The sequence below is a fragment of the Haliaeetus albicilla genome, chromosome 2, assembly GCF_947461875.1.
Source record: "Haliaeetus albicilla chromosome 2, bHalAlb1.1, whole genome shotgun sequence".
Classification (NCBI taxonomy): Eukaryota; Metazoa; Chordata; class Aves; order Accipitriformes; family Accipitridae; genus Haliaeetus; species Haliaeetus albicilla.
In genome coordinates, this window is record NC_091484.1 from 17,240,476 (window position 1) to 17,260,803 (window position 20,328).

Consider the following 20,328-nt stretch of genomic DNA (forward strand, 5'->3'; position numbering starts at 1 on the left):
GCGGGCGGGACGGCGCCGAGCCCGCAGCTCGGGGGAGGCCCCGGGAGCCGCCCTCCTCCGCCCGGCCCGGCCCGGCCCGCTGGGCGCCTGGCCCTGCCGCTGTCACCCTGCCGAGCCTCTCGTGAGGGCTTGTCCGTGCTGAAATAAAGATGCCCGGCTCGCAGGCGCCTTTGTTGGGCCACGTTAGCAGGGGGCCGTCCCAGAGGCAGGAGCCGAGCCGGCGGGGGTGGTTTGGGGCGGCCCCGGGCCGAGGCAGGCAGCTCTTAGGATGAGCAGGTGGCAGTACGCGTAAAAGAAGCCCCGTCTCAGTTTCTTCCGTACGAGATAAAGTGAAGCTTCCCTGTATCGTAACGACTTCTTGTTGGCGGCATCGGCACATCGGCAGCGCTGTGAAACGTACTGTGCTTGGGCTGTAAAGACTTGGAGAAAAGCTAATGCAGGAGGAGCCGAGCCTGTTACAAGCTGCATTCGCTCATCTTCATTCTATGTCTCCGTCCAGGTACTGCAGTACCGGACTCGGTGTCGAGAGTTGGAGCAGCAGCTGGCAGCAGGAGGGGTGAGTGTGCAGGTTGCCAACTAAAGACCGTGTAGGTGGCGTTTGTTAAGGCGGGCCAAAGCAAGCTCCCCAAAGCAATGGCAGAGGGAAGCAAGATTTTGCTGCCTGAGGGTTTAAAGAAGCGCTGTAAGTTTGCCTGCGAGTGTTTTGTCCAGTTGCCATTCTTAGAGGAGCCAGTGGTCCCAGAAATGCGGGTGCAGGAAACCCTGTGAAGGGGGATTTTAGTTTTGAGAAAGGGTGCTTTATTGCTGGCGTAACATTTTGTCCTAGGGCTCAGGAGAGGGCTACACTGCCTGTTAGGTTATATGGCCGCCTCTGAAAAAGAACGGGTTGAAACGTGGCATTTTGGAAGGCAAGAATGCTGGCGTTCAACATACGGCTATGTGCTTTTCTTTCTGCTTCACGGCTAAAGTAAACCTAGGAAGAACAAAGGGTAGGAGAGTAGGAGAGCATTCCCAGGCTTCAAGTCGAAGTGAGCGCTCGCGGTTGTGAGCTAAGGAGACCTAGCTGCGAGAGTGCCACAGTGGGGGACTGAGGAGAGCTACTCGCATTGAGCACCACCCTTCCCCTCCCTTGCTCTCCATAGTCACGACACTGTTACGCCTGGAAGAAGCCACGAGCTCCTGAGCTACCCAAGCGAATGGAGCGGAAAGCGGTGGATGCTCACAGCAGTGAAGGGAAGACAAGAATTTGACTAAACTTTTCCTTTCTTCTGAAGGGACCCCTTCCAGGCAGGTGGGAAGCCACAGAAGACCAGAGCCTGGAGAAAGCACTGCTTCAGGTGGAAGAGGAGCAGCAAAGGTACAAGGAAGAAGCGTTCCCTCATACCTGGTATCCTGGATGCTCGTGGAAGTGAGGGAAAACCTGTCAGTGCTCCCTGGTCTCCCCAAGGGGAGCAGTTGGGCAAGCTGCTTTGAAAGGAGAGAGGTCCACAGTCTGTTTTCTGTGGTGCAGTAATAGTGTTGTGTGCTGAATGGCTCTGTTTTGAGCGGGGGGTTATTCCGGGTGACTTCCAAAGGTCCCTTTCCAGCCTAAATTATTCTGTGGTTCAGTAGGTGAGCGGGTCAGGAGAGTGCTAGAGAAAGGTGATGCGTCCAGACAGCACGAAGGGGAGGCAAGACGTGAACTGTGGGCATCATCAAAGTAGAAGGGGAAACCGAAATTGTAGGTGGAAGTAGAAGGCTTAAAGCAAGGAGAAGCAAATGAGTATGCCATCACAGAGAGATCTTAGTTAATCCTAGAAAGCACTTTTACTGCCTCTCGGTTTGACAACAAAGTCAGTGTTGAGGGAGTTGGGAAATCACGGAGGCGCTGCTTGTGGATAGCAGTTGTTCAGTGACCTCATTGCTGTTTCTCCCTTTCCAAGGTGTGAGAATCTGGCAGAAGTGAACACTCTCCTGCAGGAACACCTCGAGGAAGCGAATGAGGTTAATTCAGCCCTTAAAGAAGATGTTGGAAAACTGACGGTGGATTGGATGAGGGCCCGGGAGGAGCTGGAATTGAAGGAGAGCGAGTGGCGCGGTGAACGTGAGGTAAGGATGGGCGACGGGAATGTCAGACGCGATGCCGGGGTGGAATGAGAATGGGTTTTATTTCTGGCCTGGAGAGCTTGCTGTGTGAAAGTCGTGGCACCGTTGAGGCTGTCTTGGTGTTTATGAGCAGAAGACAGGGGTGTGAGATGGAGGAGTGTCAGCAAATTGTGGTGATGGGAGATGCCCGCGTGCTGTGACCGTACTGCTCGTTCTCAAAGGCAAATGCTTGCTGTTGCTGGGCACTGTAGGGCAGTGACCCATGAACGCTCGTCTGTTTTTTTAATAGTTCCTAAATCTCTGTCTGCAGCAGTGGAGACCGAAGAGAGGTCAGTGTGTTTTCGGATTCAGGGTAGCCAACAGAAGAACAGCACAGGCCTCCCTTACCAATAGGCTGTTGCAAGCAAATCTGACACTGGTCTCGGAGGGGCTTGTTTTTGTCTTCCTCCACCGAGCCTGTTAGACACCTCTGCAAGGCGAGATGATGAATCGCGATCAGTTTGCTTTGTTGATACCCGCGCCTGCAGGGGAAGTGTGGATGTTCCCTTCTTTGCAGTCAGGTGGCAGGTCTACTGAGGATGCCTCTGTGGTGGCTCTTCAGTCCTTGATGCCCCCCCCCCAATTGGAATAGTTCTTAAAGGAGACCCGGTGATGACGGTTGTGTACCCTCCCCTCTCTGAAAGGCTTGTACAGTGACAGCGAAGGCTGAATTGGCATTTCTTTTTGTCTTTGCCTGTTTAGCTTTATGACAGCTACCTAAGGGGTGAACGCAGCCGTCTACTCAGCCTGTGGCGTCAGGTGGTAACCTTCCGCTGTCATTTCCTGGAAATGAAGACTGCCACTGACCGGTGAGTAGAAGTGAAGGCTAGATCTCGTTGCAGAAAAAACACAGCTTCCCTTCACAGCTGCTTTTTGAGCCTTGATGTTACGCTAGCTGCGGCTAAAGATACCATTTCTCCTTTGGCAGTCTGAAGCGATGGCCTTAAGCATGCCTTAGGCTATATTCAGAATCATTTTGTTTGATGCTGGTTTTCAGGTAAAGCTGAGGGGCTCAGGCTATAAGCAATGCAGGGGCCCTGAACAGGTGAACTTGGCTATGGTGATGTTTGGGCATATTAACACAGACACAGGCATATGTGGACGAGTTGGGAGAGACTCACCAAAGCTACGCATGCAGCATGTGGAGCGGTCCCCTTTTATAGAGTTTGCCTTAAATCTCACTGGCTTTCCTTTCCCACTGCTCCTGATGGAAAGATCATTCATGAATATGTATATATTTATTTTTTCCTTCTCATTTCCAGCTTACGTTTATCGTGGTCAGTTTGCATCCGCTTATTCCTGTACCAACACTGTTGAGAGAAAGAATAGCTTCTCTACCCTGCTATTACATTTCTCCAGTTGATGTTGCTTAGTTTGATCCCTCCCTTTTATGATTGTTTTCTTGTTCTTGGGCTCTCTGAGGTTCCTTTCTCACAGGTGCCTTCTGTGCAGAGAAGAATAGCGTAGCCTAACAGTAAATTCTTCTGGTGTCAGCATGCAATTTCAAACTCTGGGTTACCGTCAGCCATTTACCTTATTTGGTGATAAGCTTTCCTTAATGCGTAGAGTACGCCTGACCCGCTAGTTAATTCTCGAAGCCTTCTGGCTGTTCCATACATTTCCTCTTATCTCTGGGGAGAAAACAGATTCATTCCTCAACCGTCAAATAGACCCATTGCCCAAGGGTCAAGATGTGTCCTGATCCCAAAGTGTCAGAGGAATGATTCGTCCCCAGCGAAGATGTCGTCTTTCCTGCCGGCTTTTACTGTTGCGCAATTACGTGCTTCGGAAGCGAGTCAGCTGATAAAGGTGGTGGTGTGAACATTACCTCTTTCTTGATTCTTTTTCAGAGATTTGTCAGAGCTGAAGGCAGAGCAAATGAGGCTTTCTGGATCTATACTTGTAAACTGCTCCCGCCTAAACTGTGGCGTACGGCCCTGGGAACCCGTTACGCTGGGTAGACCTGTCCTCGAGGATCAGGCACAGCAGCAAGCGGAAGAGGAAATAAGCCGGAAGACTTGGGAGGTGATGCACTTACAAGTCGAAGGGGACCCGGAGAAGAAGGAGCTTCAGGACAGGTGAATGTGTTTTAAACTTTGCTGTTAGCAGCGTTATCTTCTGTGGGTGCTCGTTGGATTCATAGGATGGGCTGTGTTCACGTTTAAAACGCACCCATTCTGCACAGCCTTGTTCCTGTCCCTAGTCAAACTATTGCCTTCAACAGAACGGACAGAAAAAACCGTCTGACAGACAGAAGCTCTTGTGAGTAAGGCAGGACTGGAAAAGAGATGGCGTATTACAATGTTTTTGCTGTTAACTGATTCTTGGTGAGAAATGGAGACCAGCGTAAAGAGAGCTGTGTCTCTTGTACAGCCCTTTTGCTACCCAGGGCTGTGCTAAAGGAGTTGGGAGGAATTTGCACAGGACCATCATATGCAATGTAGCCCCTCCGTACTGCCGTTTCCACGCTAGACTGAGCGCAGAAGGCCTTTGGGGCAAGGAGTGCCATTTTGCAACATCACACATACTAACCTGAATCATCCTGTGATCCTGTGATTATTAGTTTGGGAAATTCGTACACATCTCCCCAGACAGATTGCCAGCTCTTTCATCAGTTCACTGCTGAAGGCAAAAGTAATTGTGGGACTATTAAGGTGGACTTTTTAAAAGTCTGTCTTACCCAAAGAAGAACTTTGGAAAGTCTTGTGTCCAACGTACGAAAGAGGAGAGGGAGAACTAACAGGCGGGAAGCTGTTAGCTACCTGAAAGGCGGTTGTAGCGAGGTGGGTGTCGGTCTCTTTTCCCGAGTAACAAGTGATAGGACGAGAGGAAACGGCCTCAAGTTGTGCCAGGGGAGGCTTAGATTGGATATTAGGAAAAATTTCTTCACCGAAAGGGTTGTCAAGCATTGGGACAGGCTGCCCGGGGAAGTGGTTGAGCCACCATCCCTGGAGGTATTGCGAAGACGTGTAGAGTGTGGTGCTTAGGGACGCGGTTTAGTGGTGGACTTGGCAGCGTTAGGTTTACGGTTGGACTCGATGATCTCAAAGGTCTTTTCCAACCTAAATGATTCTATGATTCTATACTCGTGGTTTTGGAAATGAGAATGTTTTTTACGTTAAAAAACTTGTTTGTCTTTCCCCTTCTGATAGACTGAAGGACTTAGCTGCACTTGAAGGAGAACACTCATTATTGCAGAGCGAGTTGGTAGTCGCAAGAGAGATGCTGGAGGAATCGCACCTTCAGAGGGATCTGCTGAAGCAAGAGAAACACGAGCTTACCGTGGCACTGGAAAAGGTATGGTCACCTTATTCCGAGGCAGCACTTGTGGGAGAGGCAGTTGTGATAGCAAGACCACCACAGATGCTGTTTCTGGCAGTAGAAGACAGGGACAATGTTGTTGTCCTTCTTGGAAAATGGCGATCGGACCACAGAGGCTCTGCGGTGTCGTTAGCGCCCACGTGCTTGTTGGGAATGCTGAACTGGGAGTGTGTCAGAGACACAACAGGGGATCTGGAGTTGCTGCTTGAGGTCAGGGATTTTCCTGTCTTTGTTGTCATGTTGTTCTTTTGTCTCTTCAGGCAGAGCAGTCAGTAGCAGAGTTGACAGGGGCTCAGAATAAGCTGACTGCTGAAATAGCCGATCTACACGTTGCAGCAGCGAACGTGAGCAGTATCAATGAAGCTCTTGCGTTGGATAAGGTGCAGCTGAACAAACTTGTGTTGCAGGTGAGCAGAGTTGTCAAAGATCTTGCCAGGTGTTTGTCTCCAGCTGCTGCTGCTGCTGCTTCTCAGGCTTCTTGCCTTCGGACAGTATGACTGTCTGAATATGGAAACGTTGCTCTTTTCTCTGTCCAAGCCAAAGCTCCTACAGAGTAAATCTTACTGTTATTTTATTTCCTCTGTGCTTCTGCGATTGTAGCTGGAGCAAGAGCATGACGTTCTGTCAGGCAAAGTGGACGAGATGGAGAGAGCAAAGATCTCTGGCCAGGAGAAGCTGAACTTGTGTGAAAGAACAAATGAGGCGCTGAGCGCAGAGAAAGCCCACCTGGAGCAGCTGCTGAAGAAAGCAGAGGAGCAACAGGAGGGGCTGCAGGCAGAGCTGAGGATGCTGGCAGAGGAGAAGGCAGAAACCCAAGAGAAACTCATTGAGGTGAGACCAAAAACCTGGTGCTTTCTGGGTGGGCTTTTGGCTGCTTGGCTCAGTGAAGCTGTATCTGTTGGATTCTGCAGTGTTTTTTGTCAAGGAGACACTTGGTAGCGCTGGGGGTCAGGCGGCGTTGTTTACTTCCTTCTGGAAGCGTGTTGATGGCTTGCAGAGCTGTTGTGCAATTCTCTGGGTCGTCCTCTGCTTCTACAGATTCCTTTAATCCACCTGTCTGTGTTGGCCTCTTTTTTGGCTTTTGATAAGCTGCAGAGAGGTGATTTGCCTTGCCCACGAATCTGCGTGAGGCTACTACTCTCACATGCGTCGAAAGAAGCAAACAGGGTAGCTCTTCACCCATTTTCTGAGGCCAAAAACCCCCGGGGCTGCATGTTTCTATTTATGCTTTTTGTTGTGAAGTCTGCAACTTTCCAGGCTCGGCTTGTTGGGGCCTAGAGGGCGGGACAAAGCGGCGAGTCAGTGTCTGCTGTCTTGTACTGCTAAGAACGGGAATGGCACCCTGAAATTGTTGAAACTGTATTTTACGACCTACATGCTGCTTTGAATTGCTAGATCCTCGTTAGGCTTTGAGGGAGAAGCTGAGAAAGAGGTGGTCACAGAAGACTGTTTACTCTGGACTAACTGGTTTTGGTAGAGTGGAAAAAGAGCTTGGGAGAATTGCATCGCTGGAGGAGACTAGGGAGTTTGCCATCATTTCAGTGTCGGTTTCATAATGTACAATCTTAGGTCTTATGGGGTAACTTTGAGAGGAGAATTGTTTGTTTCTGAAGGTCTGTTCCCTGTTAGACAGTCTTAGTTTTGGAGTACGTGGTCTGTTTGGCAAATACCCATCAGAGGTGTATTGGCATCACTGCAGAAGCAAGCTGAAAAATCACGGTTAGTCTTCAGGCTTGAATGCCAGCAAGGTCTATTGGGCAACTTGTTTGTGTAAGACAAGTAAACAGTATTGTTGACACGAACTACTGTCCAAGTAGAGTCTACCATCTCTTTGGCCACACCAGCCGGACTTCCGTAAATCACTAAATGACACTGCTCACCACAAGGGCTGTTTCCCTGCCAAGGATCACCTCATTGCATCCAACTGCCGTACACACTGAAGTAGGTGTGTGGTGGTGTTCTGCGACGAGGTGACGCTTTGATGTTGGTTTTTCTTCTTCTAGAAGGAGAAACCATGTGTATTTCCACTTTGTTCGGCGAGCAAAGTTGCTCTTGCTCAACGGTTCCTGAAAATTTCCAGCACTGGAATAGATTCTGATAGAATTTTAGTTTGCAAGGTGGCAGTTGTGGAAGATGTGGTATTTTTGCGTGAAAAGATGTGGTCTGGGTGTGTACGTTTGTCCTGAAGGGGCCGTCTGGTCCCAGGCAACCCAGCAGGGCCTTACACATCGCTTTCAGGTTAACAGCCCTAGTGCCTTTTGGCAGCCCAGGGTGTTAGGGCGGCACGAAGCAGATGCTCTTAAACTTTCAGGCCAGAGTACCGGAGCTCTTTCTCCTCTAGCTGATTCAGAAGTGGCGCTGGCTGGCTCTGCACAGAACTCCAGAGAAAGGACTCTAACTGTATTTTGTCCCGCTTTCAGGTTCACCGCCAGCAAGAGTCAGCTAGCAGTGGTCTGGAGCAGTTGCGGCAGGAGTCCTCTCGCCAAGGACAAGCACTGGCCAACGTATCCAAAGAGAAGGAATTGCTGGCGCACGAGAAGGCTGCCTTAGAGGTGCGACTGGCAGCCACGGAGCGGGACAGACGAGGCCTTGCAGAGCAGCTGGCAGAGGCCAGGTAAAGGCAGGGGGGAGACCCTAGGCAGGAGATTATTTAATGTCTGTAATTATAGAGGTGATAATCATGACACGAGGGTTCATTGCATCCTGTATGCTTTTCAGCTATTTTCACCTTCCATGGACAGAAAATGGAGGAATCTCGAGAAAAAAAAAAAACCAAACCAAAAACCCAAACCAGTACAGCATGGTTTGAATGTTATTTTTCTGACAGCTAAAGCTAACAAAGCTCTCCTGAGCCTGGGGCTCATGTTTATGCCCCCTTGCACGTTCCTGTGTGAAGTCCAAAGCAAGCCAGCGTAATTCCTCAGTATCTGGTACCTTGGCTCTGCATTGAGTAGTAATTAAACCATGCAGATGTTTACTGAAACCCAAAGCTTCTCTCTGGTTTCGGTTTCTCGTTCTGCGCGTTTGAACTTGGATCGTTCCTTATCAAGTAGTTTGACAGGGGATCTTCAGAATTCAAGTCTATTACGTACGGACATTGCGAGTAGGACACTGCCATTTAGGGTGAAGCTAGAGGCTCGTGCTGAAAATCTTGAGGGCCTACTGTTTCTAGTCTAACTCTTGTTACCTGTGGTGCAGGACCTAGAGTTGGTTACACCAGCAGCAGGGAAGCCTCTTTTGAATGCTCGCCAGTCTGCGGGAATTGTTGCCCATCATTGATGTGTGGGTCCGGTACTCCCTACCACGTGCTGTTTTGAGATAGACATCATGGAGGAGTTTATGCAGGGCAGGAACAAGATTTTGTCCTTCTGCTGGATCAGGTTTCTAAGATCACGTGTGACAAGTTCTGCTTTTAAAAAAAAAAAACAACCCCAAACTACCCAACGTATGGAGATGTTTGTCCTCCTCTCAGGTCTTTTTTAGAAGACTCCTGACCTTGCAGAGCTGTACAAATGCGAGATTGTTTGTCACGCTTCTTGACTTTGACGCCTTACCACTCCAGAGTATGTTGTTAGCAAGGCTGATAAACACCATTTAGACTCAGTCTGTTTCTTGAGAGCTGCTGCTGCTTCTGAGCTCCAGCTCCTCTTAGTTGATCCAGCTGAATTATGTTCTGTCAATTATTGGGCTGCAGCAACTATTCTTGCCAGATGTTGTTCTCAAGAGCCTGTTGTTGTCGTCACAGTTTTGGACTCTTATCTTCTCTGTTCTGTTTTAGAGACTGACTTTGATTTATCCTTAAAATGGAGCATATTTACTTTGGACTGCCAGACATTGGCGTAGTCAGAAATATGTGCTTGTTCTCCTTCTTGAAGATACATCCTCCATCGTCCATCAAAGCAGTGAAATCCTACTGTTGTGGGTCTTAGTGTTGTACCACTCGGGTGCCCCTTTACCCTGAAGGATGTTATCCTGGTTGCACGCCTGTTCTAGTGAGGCAGTGCTGTGTATGGTAGGAACCTGGCACACAGGACGCCGTGTTAGATCAGGGAGGCAACTTCAGCTCCTGGTTGCAGAGTCCTGTGTGTCATACGCAGCAGCTGGTTGAAGTCTATGGATGTAACAATTTGCCTCCGCAGTACTACAACTTCCATTTTAAAGAGCGGCAAGCCATTTGGGCTACTGCCTGCTTAGTTAGCAACGCTTAGAGAAAAGTAGCAAGTTTTTCTCGCGAACTTCCAAGAGTTTAAACTGAAGGCTACCTGTCTCTCCTTTCAGGTAGTCCTTGTTCAGGTAAAATCTAGTTCAGATTTCTTACAAATGCTGCTTACAAGCATGAGCTTTTACTGTATCATCTGATGTATTGCTTTAGTCCCTTTGAAATATAGGGAGTCTGGAAGATCACCTCCCTGTACGTACACTACGAACAGCATCAAAAAGTCACGAGTCAGCCAGGGAGATGCTCTTACTCTGCGCCCCTGCAGAGCAACCTGGAAGTGACGATGAGCAAAGGGCTGTGAGCAGAGGCTGGGCTTTTGCTTGCTGGCACAGACTTTGTGAGCACAGCTACCCGTGCGTCATAGATCAGACAATAGCAATTTAAGATTTGGCTATGGAGATCAAACTCGGCTGGGCTTTCTGTGTTACGCTAGGTCATAAGTAAAGCCTGGGCATTCCCTCGGAGGGGCCTGCATTGCTCTTTTAAATGGCAGAAATATGCCTTCTGTGTACCAGTTTCCATGCAACCCATTTTCCGAACTGAGGGGTAGGGACCTTGAACCAGCTCCTACTGGACTAACTCCCTGTGGGCGTCAGGAGCAAGAAACTCATTTCTCTCCGTATTGGCCTCTTGTAGGGCCGGGAGGGAGACCCTGGAATCCAGCCTGCTTGAGGCTCAGCAGCGCTTATGTCAGCTGGAGATCGCCAGGAGTCAGCTTGAAATCCAACTTCAGACAGTCAGGCAGGCCAAGGAGGTGATACAAGGTGAGAGCCTCATGTGCTTTGTTTCTGGTGACCCCCCTGCCTAGGGAGGATGGTATAAAAATAGCTCTCCGTCTGCAGTGCTTCTAAGGAGTGAAGGAGCTGGGGACAGATCCCTCCTACACTGAAATTCAAATGGCTTACGGTTAGTGAAGTCAGAACCGCTGTTTGTGTAGGCCCTGAATCTTGCCATTTGTCACGTTTGCAGGGGAAGCGAAGTGCCTTCAATGTGAGCTGGAAGCAGAGAGATCTCTCGTGAAGCAGGAACGGGAAAACATGGCGCAACAGCTCTTGCGGGCAGAAGAGCAGTATAACGATACCCTCAAACTTCGGGAAACGGATCACGAAGTGGAAATAAACAAGCTCCTGCAAGAGCTGGTAGGAAACAATATGCTTCTGAAGTCTTGAGGCAAGCTTTGTGGGCTGGCTTTAGAAGAATAATAGCCTGAGCGTGTGAAATGGCAGCAAGCGTCTGTCATAGGCCACGCGTTGCTAGGCCAGGCAGCAGAGCCAAGAGCTCGCACTTGAAAGCACGTGAAGACCTACAGGACTATGCCGGGACAGTAAATGCAAGCCACGGATTCCGTGTGGGCCTAAGACGAGTTGAGCAGAAGGTTGGGTGGTCCCCACCCAAGGCATGGCAGTAAAGGGGTAGGATCTTACCAGACTCCTGTCTACCATGAAGTAGACTCCTAACTTTCCTGCCAACTGCAGTCGTGGGAACTTTGTTCCTTTCTTTCTGTCCTTTCACGGTTGACAGAGGTGTTATCTTTGGGCTCAAAGCATACAGAACAGATGGAACAGCCCCTCGTTCCTGGGCTTGAACTTGAGTTCGTGGCCCGTCTTGTGACTAGGGCATCGGGGTGCTGGCCTCTTTCTCACCCTGCAGTCCATCTGCATCTTCTCCTTGATGAGAATGGAGTTGAGCTTTGAAAATAGAGACTCTGAGACTAGAGGGAAATCCCGTAGGCGAGAGGTGCTAGGAAACAGGCAGCCGCCAGAGAGGGGAAGGTAACATCTCCTCTTCTTCCGCCAGCTTGACCCTCCTTTTAAGTTCCTTGATATAGGACATGATTTATGGAGGGCACAAAGCCACTACTGTGCGCTGTCGAGGTGGGGGTTTGTGGGAGGGATGAAGCTTCCCATTTTTTTGAGAAGCTTGGCTGGGACTCCCTCCTGAAGTCTTTTTCTCCCCTCATCAGGCAAGCGAGCGGGAAGGGCACCATTCAGAGCTACAGGAGATGCTGGAGCAGTGGGAAAAGGAGAAGGCAGAGACAGAAAGGGAGCACGAGAAGAAGCTGTTTGATATGAAGCAGAAAGTTGCTGCCATGCAAGCTCAACAAGAGGAGGAACGGACGAGAGTGGAAAGTGCCAAGCAAGAGGTAAAGACCGTGAAAGGAGAATTTGTGTGGTTTTTTTTACTCTTCTGGGCTCCTTATTGGCAGTGCTTCTCTGGACACTGTCCGTCTGGGTGGAAGCGTCTCTTCGATACCCCTTTGTAAAGAGGAGCGATGCCTTGGCAGCCATGAGACCTTTGTGCCGTGAGGGACAGGGCCTGGAATGCGAGAGGCTACCACAGTGTAGGTTTGAGAAAGGCAGGAAGCGCGTTGCAGCCTGAAGAGAACATGAACACCGTAACTGTGTCTGTGATCTGACCCCTACTCCTTCAAGAGGGCACAGTGGGGTTCTAGAGGATGGTACCATGAAAACTCTACACGGTAGAGGTCCAAAAAAAACCCCAACGCCCAACCCCAACAACGGGAACTCCCATGTTGGGGTTGTTCTGTCTTCCCTTCCTCCCTCCCTATCAGAGAGAACATCATCGTGCCACTGCCTAAATCATGGTTAGTCTGGACTTTAAATCCTGGCTGCAGTTCTGGCAGCTCCTCCCCAAAAGAACACGCTCGAGCTGGAAGAGGTTCGGAGAAGGGCAAAAAGGAAGACGGGACTGGCCGAGTAAGCTGGGAAAGACGCAACCGAAAGGGTGGCGCAGGAAAGGTCTTACAACATCCCGAGAGGCAGGGAGGGAGGGGGCAGCCCCTGACTGCCACTGAAGCAGGAGTTCAAATCTAGTACGAAAAGCAAACATACATGGGTGGAATTATTGAACCTCTTTGTCACTGTTTTGCAGCAGGAACGGGACGGACTGCGAGCCGTTAAAGAAGAACTGGTACGGGAGATGAAACTTCTTCAGGAATCGGTCACAGCCTCCGAAACCCGAGCAAATGCAGCAACAGATAGGAATCGCTGCCTTGAACAAGAACTTCAGACTACATTGTCTATCTTAAAAATCAAAAACGAGGAAGTGGAAACGCAGCGGGAGAAAATCCAGATGCTCCAAAAAGAGGCAGCACAGAGAAAAGCTTTGCAGGAGAGTCTCACTCGTATGACTGCCATCCTGTCGGAGAGGGAGGGAGAAATGAAGTTGTACCAGGAACAGGTGAGAAGGCTGGAGAACCAGAAAGAAATGCACGAAACTACTCTCAGTGAGGTTATCAAGGACATAACAGAGAAAAAACAGGAGGTTGAATCCCAGCAAGAACAGATACGGGAGCTGGAGAAGCAGCGAGAAATGCTGAGGACTGCTGTCAGCAAGATGAGCGAAGAGCTGGAGGAGAGAGACCGGGAGATCCAATTCCAGGAGGGGAGAATAATGATTCTAGAACGAGACGGTGCATCACAAGTGAGAAATCTGCAGGTGGATCTTGATCATATGAAAGGAAACTTGAAGGAGAAGAATTTGGAGCTTCTGTCTCTGACCCAGCAGATCCAAGCGCTGGAAATGGAGAGAGAACAGGCGAAATCTCTGCACGCGAGCCTTGGACACCTGAGGGCAGTTCTTAAGGACAGAGAGAGCGAGTGTGATTCTCAAAGGGATCAGTTAAGACTCTTGCAGCAGTACAAGGAACAGCAAGAGGGCTACCTGCAAGAGCTTCGTGGTACACTGGAAAAGATGACCCTTTCTTCATCTGAAAAGGATCAAGAGCTTGAGTCGCAACAACAGCAAATCCGGGAAGCTGAGGAAGTCATGGAAATGCAGTTAAGGACTGTCCGTGACCAACTGGAGCAGACCTTAGGAACCTTAAAAGAAAAGGACAGACTCCTAGACATCCAAAAGCAACAGGCAAGGAGCTATGCGGAAAAAACAGAAGAACAGATGAATGTCTTGCACAGAGACTTAGAGTACACTACAGCAATACTGAAAGAAAAGGATTTAATGATTGAATCTCAGAAGGAACTGATTGAGACCTTCCAAAAAGAAGAGCAAGACTCTGGACAGCAGAAGGAAATTCTGCAGCAGCTTCAAGTGGCACTGAAGGAAAAAGAACAAGAAATGTTATCCCTTAGAAAGCAATGTGAGGCGTGGCAGGAAAAGGAGGAAAAGCGTGAAGCTGAGCAAACAAACCTCCAAGCAACAAAGCTGACTCTGAAAGAAAGAGAGGAAAAGATAGAGGTTCTGGAGGAAGCTCTCTCTAAGCTTCAACAGCAAAAGGAGGAGGCAGCGAGGCAGACCAAAGCCGTACAGCAAAAACTAGAATACGCTGAATCTTCTCTAGAAGCGAGAGATCAAGAGATAGTGTCTTTGCAAGAGCACGTCCAGGAGCTTCGAGAGCAGAAGGAGTTAGAAGGCAAGCAGGCCAAGAGTCTAGAGCAGGATCTAGACAAAATGAGCCAAATCTTGAAGGAGAACCATTTGGAGTTCCTCAGGCAGACAGAGCAAATGAACATGTTCCGGCTTCGTGAAGAAAGCACGAAAGTAGCACTAACATCATGCCAGCAGCAAGTGGATCTGCTTGAGCAAGCGGTGAGGAAGAGAGATGAAGACAACGAAACTCTCATGCAAAAACTCCAGCGCCAAGAAGAAGAACTGAAGACCTTGCAGAATCTCCAGCCTAGGCTAACCAAGAAGAATGAAGAGGTTAGGCATGGCAGAGAGCAAGAGAAGCTCCTGGAAGAAGCCTTGCATGAGAAGGAGCAAGAGACCAAGGCTGAAGGTGAACTGAAAGAGTTAGAAGAGGAAGTAAGAGCTCTTCGGGAAGATCTCCAGCATGTTCAGCCGACTCTGACAAAGAAGGATGAGGAGATCGAGAACCACAGAGACAGAGTCGGGTACTTAGAGCAGACTCTGACAGAGAGAGAACAAGAGCTTAGGAGGCAGAGTGAGCTCTTGAAACAATTCACATCAGCTTTGCGATGGAAGGATGGCGGGGAGACCCTGCAGAAACAAATCCAGAAACTCCAGAAATGGGAGGAAGAGGAAGCAGAGAAGCGGCGAGTTCTCCAGGAGAGAGACCGTTCCTTGCAAAGACAGAAGGAGCTAACGCAACAACTGGAGGATGAGCGGAAAGCCAACGGGGAAGAATTGGAGCGCACGATTGCTATTTTGAAGCAGATCGAGAGCAGAGAAGTCAAATGGAAAGAGAAGGCACAAGCACTGACTCTTGCCCTTACCAAGAGTGAAATGGCCAATGGGACTCTGAGGGAGGAAATAGCCATCCTGCAGAGCATGGTTTCGGAGAGGGACACGGACCGGTTTCATCATCAGGTAGGCAGTGTGACTGATCATCAGTCAACTAAAAAGTCTATAAAGGATTCTAATGATGATGCCCATAAAGATACGGGAATATATAGTCCCATAAATACATGACCTGCTTGGCCAGAGAAACTGCGGCTGTAGCCAGCAGGCTTGCCTGTCTGCGTAGCTCAAGGCATTCACCTGCTGAAGTGTTTTCTGTCAGCCCCCGAACTACTGAAAGAACTACGGAGCTTGCTGTTAGAGTTACCCCAAGCCCAGACGTTGGGGATGGGTAACTGGTTCTCTCCTGTGTAGGCAAGCTTAGCCAACGTGTCGTGGTTGGGGTTTGGCACGGAAAGGAAGGGGCACAGCTGACCAAACTAAGGGACTGACCTTAGCAGAATTTTGTAACGATGGTTGCACAGCAGCTACGCTGACGGTGCTTAGAGGATGCTTTCAGAGATGTCGATTTCGGAGGTACAGCTTTTCCAGTGTATTAAAAATAACGGCATTCGTACCGTTGCCTGATCAGGTGAAGGGCTTCATTGCGCATTCAGGATGTACTTGTGCTGCGGTCCAAAAGGCCGGAAGGCAAATCTGTGTGGATTTCCCCACGGCGATCGGGAGGAGGGCCCCTAGGAAGAAAGAGAGTGTGTTGTTTTGGCCCGTCAACCAGGAGGAGCAGAAGGGACTTGGCACTGTCCATTCCCGAGTCCGGTCACTCTCCCCGACTTGTCGATTCTGTCCCTCCTAACCTTTATGGGGCACCAGCTCACATAAACTCCTCTCTGTATACCCAGCAGGCTATTGCAGAAGGGGAGCAGCTATCGTGGCTCTCGGAGAAGAGACTCCTGTCACAGCAGCTGGAATGTCTGCAGCGAGCAGTTGCAAGGCTGGAACTGGAGAAGGCGGAGCTGAAGCAACTCAATGCTGAGCTCAGGAGGACTCTCGAGCAGGTAAAACAGGCTTTCACTGCCTCTGCAAAGCCTCACGGTCCTCTGGATCACAGCACATTTCCACAGACAGCACTTTGGAGTCCTCTGCTTGTTTCCTTCCCTCTCCCACTTCCCCCTGTGGACGCACGCTTTTGTATTTTCTCTCTCTTCTGGCACCCCGTTGCCTTCACAAATGCGCATTCGCTCCGGTCCCACCCTTCCTGCCCCAGTGTCCCCATACACACACGTTTGACACTCTTGTGTCAGGAACTGTTTCCTCTTGCTCTTTCTCTTCCATAGCCTACTTCGAGTGCTTTTTGCCCGCAGCATTCTCTGGGGCAGAGCAGAGCAGAAATCTCCTTGCCATGATGTCCAGAGCTCCTTTTGCTCCTTGTTTGGTGGCAGGTTTCTGTGACCCTTTCTCCTATCACCAACGTGCAGGTGGAACGTGAACGGAGGAGACTGAAGAGATATCACAGTGGTCGGTCGCTGCCAGATGCGTGCGGATTTTTGCTGTCTGACCAGCACAAGATGGCTGCTTCTAGACAGGTGAGAACAGAATCTTCCTTGGTGGGAGGAGGGTCTGGCCATACAGAGGAACAGTGGCAAATCCCAGTGGCAGCATCCCCCCAGTATAGACCTAAGAGAAGTGGAACGTAGACCATGGCCCTGGCCAAACTGGAGACCAAAAGGAAATCCTTGCATTTTCTTCACAGGAGGAGTCTCACGCTCACTGCAGTCGTCGATTAGCTGAGTTGCAGAACCAGGTGAGGAGTAGGAAAGCTCTCGTCAAAAGCTGCCGTGGCTGTACTGAGGGGCACAGCTTTGCACGATGCTACAGCCCCAGTTTTGTTTGGCTGTCGGGAAGTGAGTACACCAGGCAGTGGAAATACCCAGTCAGTCAGACACATCTGTTGCCCATGGCCAAACAACATCATGCACCTAGGTCTAGTCTCTGGCTTGCCTAGAGGTCAGGCGTGGTGGGAGAGGGATTGGAGGAAATTCAGAGAACTGGCACTCGCCTGAATATAGAGAAGATTCTAAAGATGTTCCCCTTGAGTCTTACTCATCTTGTTGACGGCTTCCATTTTCCCTTGACTCCGTTAACGGTAGAGCTTGCACTCTATCAGAGCTCCAGGGATCTGAGGCAGCGCCAGAGCTTACAGCCTTCGGGCAACCGTTAGTCTCCTATTGCTATGCTGCGCTAATCACGATCCCAGTATCGGACCGAGTCGGAGACCTAAGCGCAGCGTGGACGCTTGTTTTATCAGCGTAAGAATGTACATCCCAGCTCCTGAACCCTATGCCATCCCTTGACAGCGGTACTGGCAGTAGCAGCAGTCGCCAGGCTCCTCTTCCACGTGCTTTTAAGGGTCTGGTACGCCCTGGTCTCCCTGAGGAGGTGAATCTTCGCAGGTGTTCAGGGCAAAATGCCTGTAAGATTTATGCGAGTAAAGTACACGGTGCTCAGCTCTGGCAAGTGAGCCGAGCGTACCGCTGAAGCCATCAAGTTATACCTTAAGGGTGTTTTCACCAGGAAGCCTCAGCGCCTGGAGTTCTGTTGCTGCAGATAACGGATTGAACCCCCTTCCCCCTGTGACGGTTGTGTCTGCCTGCACTGTGGACCTGCTCCAGCAGTTCGGCAGGAAAGTGAAGGTGCTCTGCTCAAAGAATCGTCCTCAGCTGGCTAGTTGGGGCACTCCTCTGGGTCTGGGAAACAGCGGAACTGGAACGTGATCTCCCCCTTCCTGGGAGATGCTCTTAGCAGCAGATGGCCACTTCTCCCACGCATACCTCTGGGTTACCTACCAAAGCGTGGGAGGCTTCCAAGCCCCGTTGCACAAAGGTGCCCTTATTATTTCAGAGAGAAGGTCAGAGCTGTCCCTCTCTTCAGGGGTGGTGTTCCCTAGCCTACGCGTATCGTCTGCTGTGAAGTCCCTCCGACGTCTTGCTTTCCGTGCGCGCTACCGGCTTCTAATTCGGCACCTCGCGTTCCCCTTCCGGAGCTGGCTGCCCGAGTTTCCCACCTAGTCTGCTCGAGATGCTTAGCAGATTAGGGACCCTCTTTTTGTCTGGTTTGGCTTTACGTTGGCAGACCTTGGTATCGTAATTCGAACGGAGCAGGTTCCATAAGCCATAAAACTCCTTTAAGAATTGCTTCTGTTATTTGCCAAGAAAGAATATTTTCGTACTCCTAGCTCGAGGTTGGGGATGGCATTCCCACGTGGGACAGAGCCCTTGGCAAAGCACATGTCACTTTGAAAACAGAGGAGAACCTCTGGCCTGAGCTGTTCTCCCCGAAACAGCAAAGCACCGAGCGCTGCTCCCAGTGCTGGCATCTCCTCCGCTCCAAAGCAGGCAGAGGGCAACATGCCAGAGCTGCTGTGGCTGCGCTGCCCTGCAATGCTGACAGGAGGCGAGAGCAGCTGGGTCTCTCCCACCAAAAAGCCCAGCAGGCACAACCCGCTGTTGCCAGGAAGTAATAAGAGTTTGAGGATTTTGAAGGCCTCAGCAGTCCTTTAAGGCTCCTTTGCCCCCCGGGCTGTGCTCTGAAGTTAGGAAGAGTGAGAGTTTTCTCCCGTTTCATGTGCTAGCTGTCAGGTTTCTAAAGTAGATCGTAACAGAACGGTTCTTCACTACCTTGTGTAAGCAGCAGTCCTCCTGCTGAGGAGAAAGCAGGTGGAACTAAGGTGGCAGCAGCCCAAATCTCTCCTTTGAAAAAAAGGGTTGGGTTACGAAATCCTGTAGAAACCTCTCTCTTTAATATGCATGTCACGTCTCGGTGTTGTGCCTTGTGAATGGTATGCCAGAGAGAAACTCGGAATTGCCGGTAATCTGAGCTCAGTTCAGGGTGGCTCTGGCAACCTCTTAGTTCCCATTCCACAAGGACAACGTGTTTGTCAGGGCTGGAGTTGGAGGGTGCGTCTTCCCTGACGGCCGGATCTGTGGAGCTACGGATGGTCCTAAGAGCGTGGGCTTGTCTGAGCTCGGCCTTTTGCCTCTTTCAGGTGTCCCTTCTGCAGACGCAGCTGGCACAAGAACGAAAATACAAGCAGGACTATATCGAGCGCTGTGCCAAGACCAGCCAGGAGCTGTCAGACCTTCACCAAGAGCTGTCTCGCTCCTTAGCAGCTGTGGTCAGGGAGCCGAAAGCTGCTGTTCTGGAAGCAGAGGCTCGGAAGCTGGGTCAGCCTCTCTGAACCTTCTTTTTCTGTAGAGGAGCAGCTGCAGCATCACGGCGTTCCGGTCTGGTGCCCTTCCCGGAAACGTATTATGTTTTGCTGTGGGAAATGGGGGTACATCTGTTCTGTTTGCGTTCGGAAGCATTTCCTAGCGACAGGGATTTAAAAAAATTTTTGTTTTAATAAAAGAGATTTTGCAGGACTGCCCTTTTTCAACGGGGGTACATTGGTTCTGTTTACGTTCGCAAGCATTGCCTAGTGACAGCGATGTTTAAAATTTTGTTTTAATAAAAGAGGGTTTGCAGGACTGCACTTTTTTAGTAGGAAAAAGCAAGGGCTAGGCAAGTATGTGGCTTAGGAAAAGCTTATGCTGTCTTTTTCACTTGCACGAGTAAGCTATTGCGAGCTGCTGTACGATTTAACCTCTTGAGTTCGTAGCCCTTCCCTGTGACGAGAGAGGGAAACACGGAGGTGGTAGCAAGAGGAAGGGGTGAAGGGCGCAGGCCAGGGATGGGAGGTGGGGCGAGAGCGCGGCGGTTTTTTCCTCCCTTTTTCCTTCTTTTCCTTCCTTTTTCCTTCCGTGCTTCGGCACAATAAGCGCTGGTACTCTCCCGAGGTGATTGGCTTTCAGCTTTGTCGCTGCGACAGCCAGCCTGAGGGACAGCTCGGTTGTTCTCCGAAGGGCGGGGGTCACAAACGCCAGCCCTTTCAAAGCTGGAGGCAGGGGATGGGGAGGAGGTCAAACTGAGTGAAAACTGCTCTCTGCCAGCAGCTCCGCCTTGGTCTCAAGCCCTTCCCAGCTAACCGATCTCGGCACAGTCAGCGTCTCTCGGGTGTCCTGGAGAGGCCCGGGGGCCGCTGGCAGGGAGGGTCAGAAGAGGGCGAGGCGGCAGCGAGGACCTTCCCGCCCCGGAGGAGCCCGGGAGCCCCAGCCCCTCCCCGCCCGTCCCCCCGGACCCCCCCTCGGCCGGCTTCGGGCCGCGCTGCCCGGCGGGGCGGTGGCGGGGCGGTGCCGGCCCGGCGCCGGAAGGCGGGTTTGGTTCCGGGCCGCGCGGCGCCATGGACTCGCTGTGGCGGCTGAAGCGGTTCGATGCCTTCCCCAAGACAAGACCCTGGAGGGCTTTCGGGTCAAGACGTGCGGGGGCGCGCTGGGTGAGCGGGCGGGGTGAGGGCGGCCGGGGGCCGGCGGGCGGGCCCGGGCCTCGCCGTGGGGCGGCGGCCGGCGGGGGGGCCTTGCGGGCCGGCGCTCGGCAGCGGCTCGGGGCGGCGG

General features: G+C 50.9%; 2 protein-coding genes across 2 annotated transcripts in view; one reads left to right on the forward strand and one right to left on the reverse strand.

The window, feature by feature from the left end:
- Positions 1-20,328, reverse strand: part of GDF5 (growth differentiation factor 5) — a 138,907-nt gene that overhangs the window by 76,816 nt on the left and 41,763 nt on the right. The window lies entirely within an intron of this gene.
- On the forward strand, positions 1,645-19,076 carry LOC138684523 (centrosome-associated protein CEP250-like). The gene is made up of 17 exons (XM_069778562.1): positions 1,645-1,670; positions 1,923-2,088; positions 2,827-2,933; positions 3,975-4,202; positions 4,310-4,390; positions 5,277-5,421; positions 5,706-5,852; positions 6,046-6,276; positions 7,866-8,059; positions 10,301-10,428; positions 10,634-10,803; positions 11,628-11,807; positions 12,557-14,971; positions 15,742-16,030; positions 16,177-16,214; positions 16,282-16,425; positions 18,885-19,076. Exons 1-17 carry the CDS (start codon positions 1,645-1,647, stop codon positions 19,074-19,076), a joined length of 4,881 nt encoding a protein of 1,626 aa, XP_069634663.1.

Excerpts from the sequence above, each read along its gene's own strand:
- LOC138684523 (XM_069778562.1), top strand. The coding sequence starts at position 1,645 with ATGCGTCCAGACAGCACGAAGGGGAG. Across the intron at positions 5,422-5,705 it reads TTACCGTGGCACTGGAAAAG|GCAGAGCAGTCAGTAGCAGA; the intron begins GTATGGTCACCT and ends TTGTCTCTTCAG. Across the intron at positions 16,031-16,176 it reads CCCTGTGGACGCACGCTTTT|CCTACTTCGAGTGCTTTTTG; the intron begins GTATTTTCTCTC and ends TCTCTTCCATAG.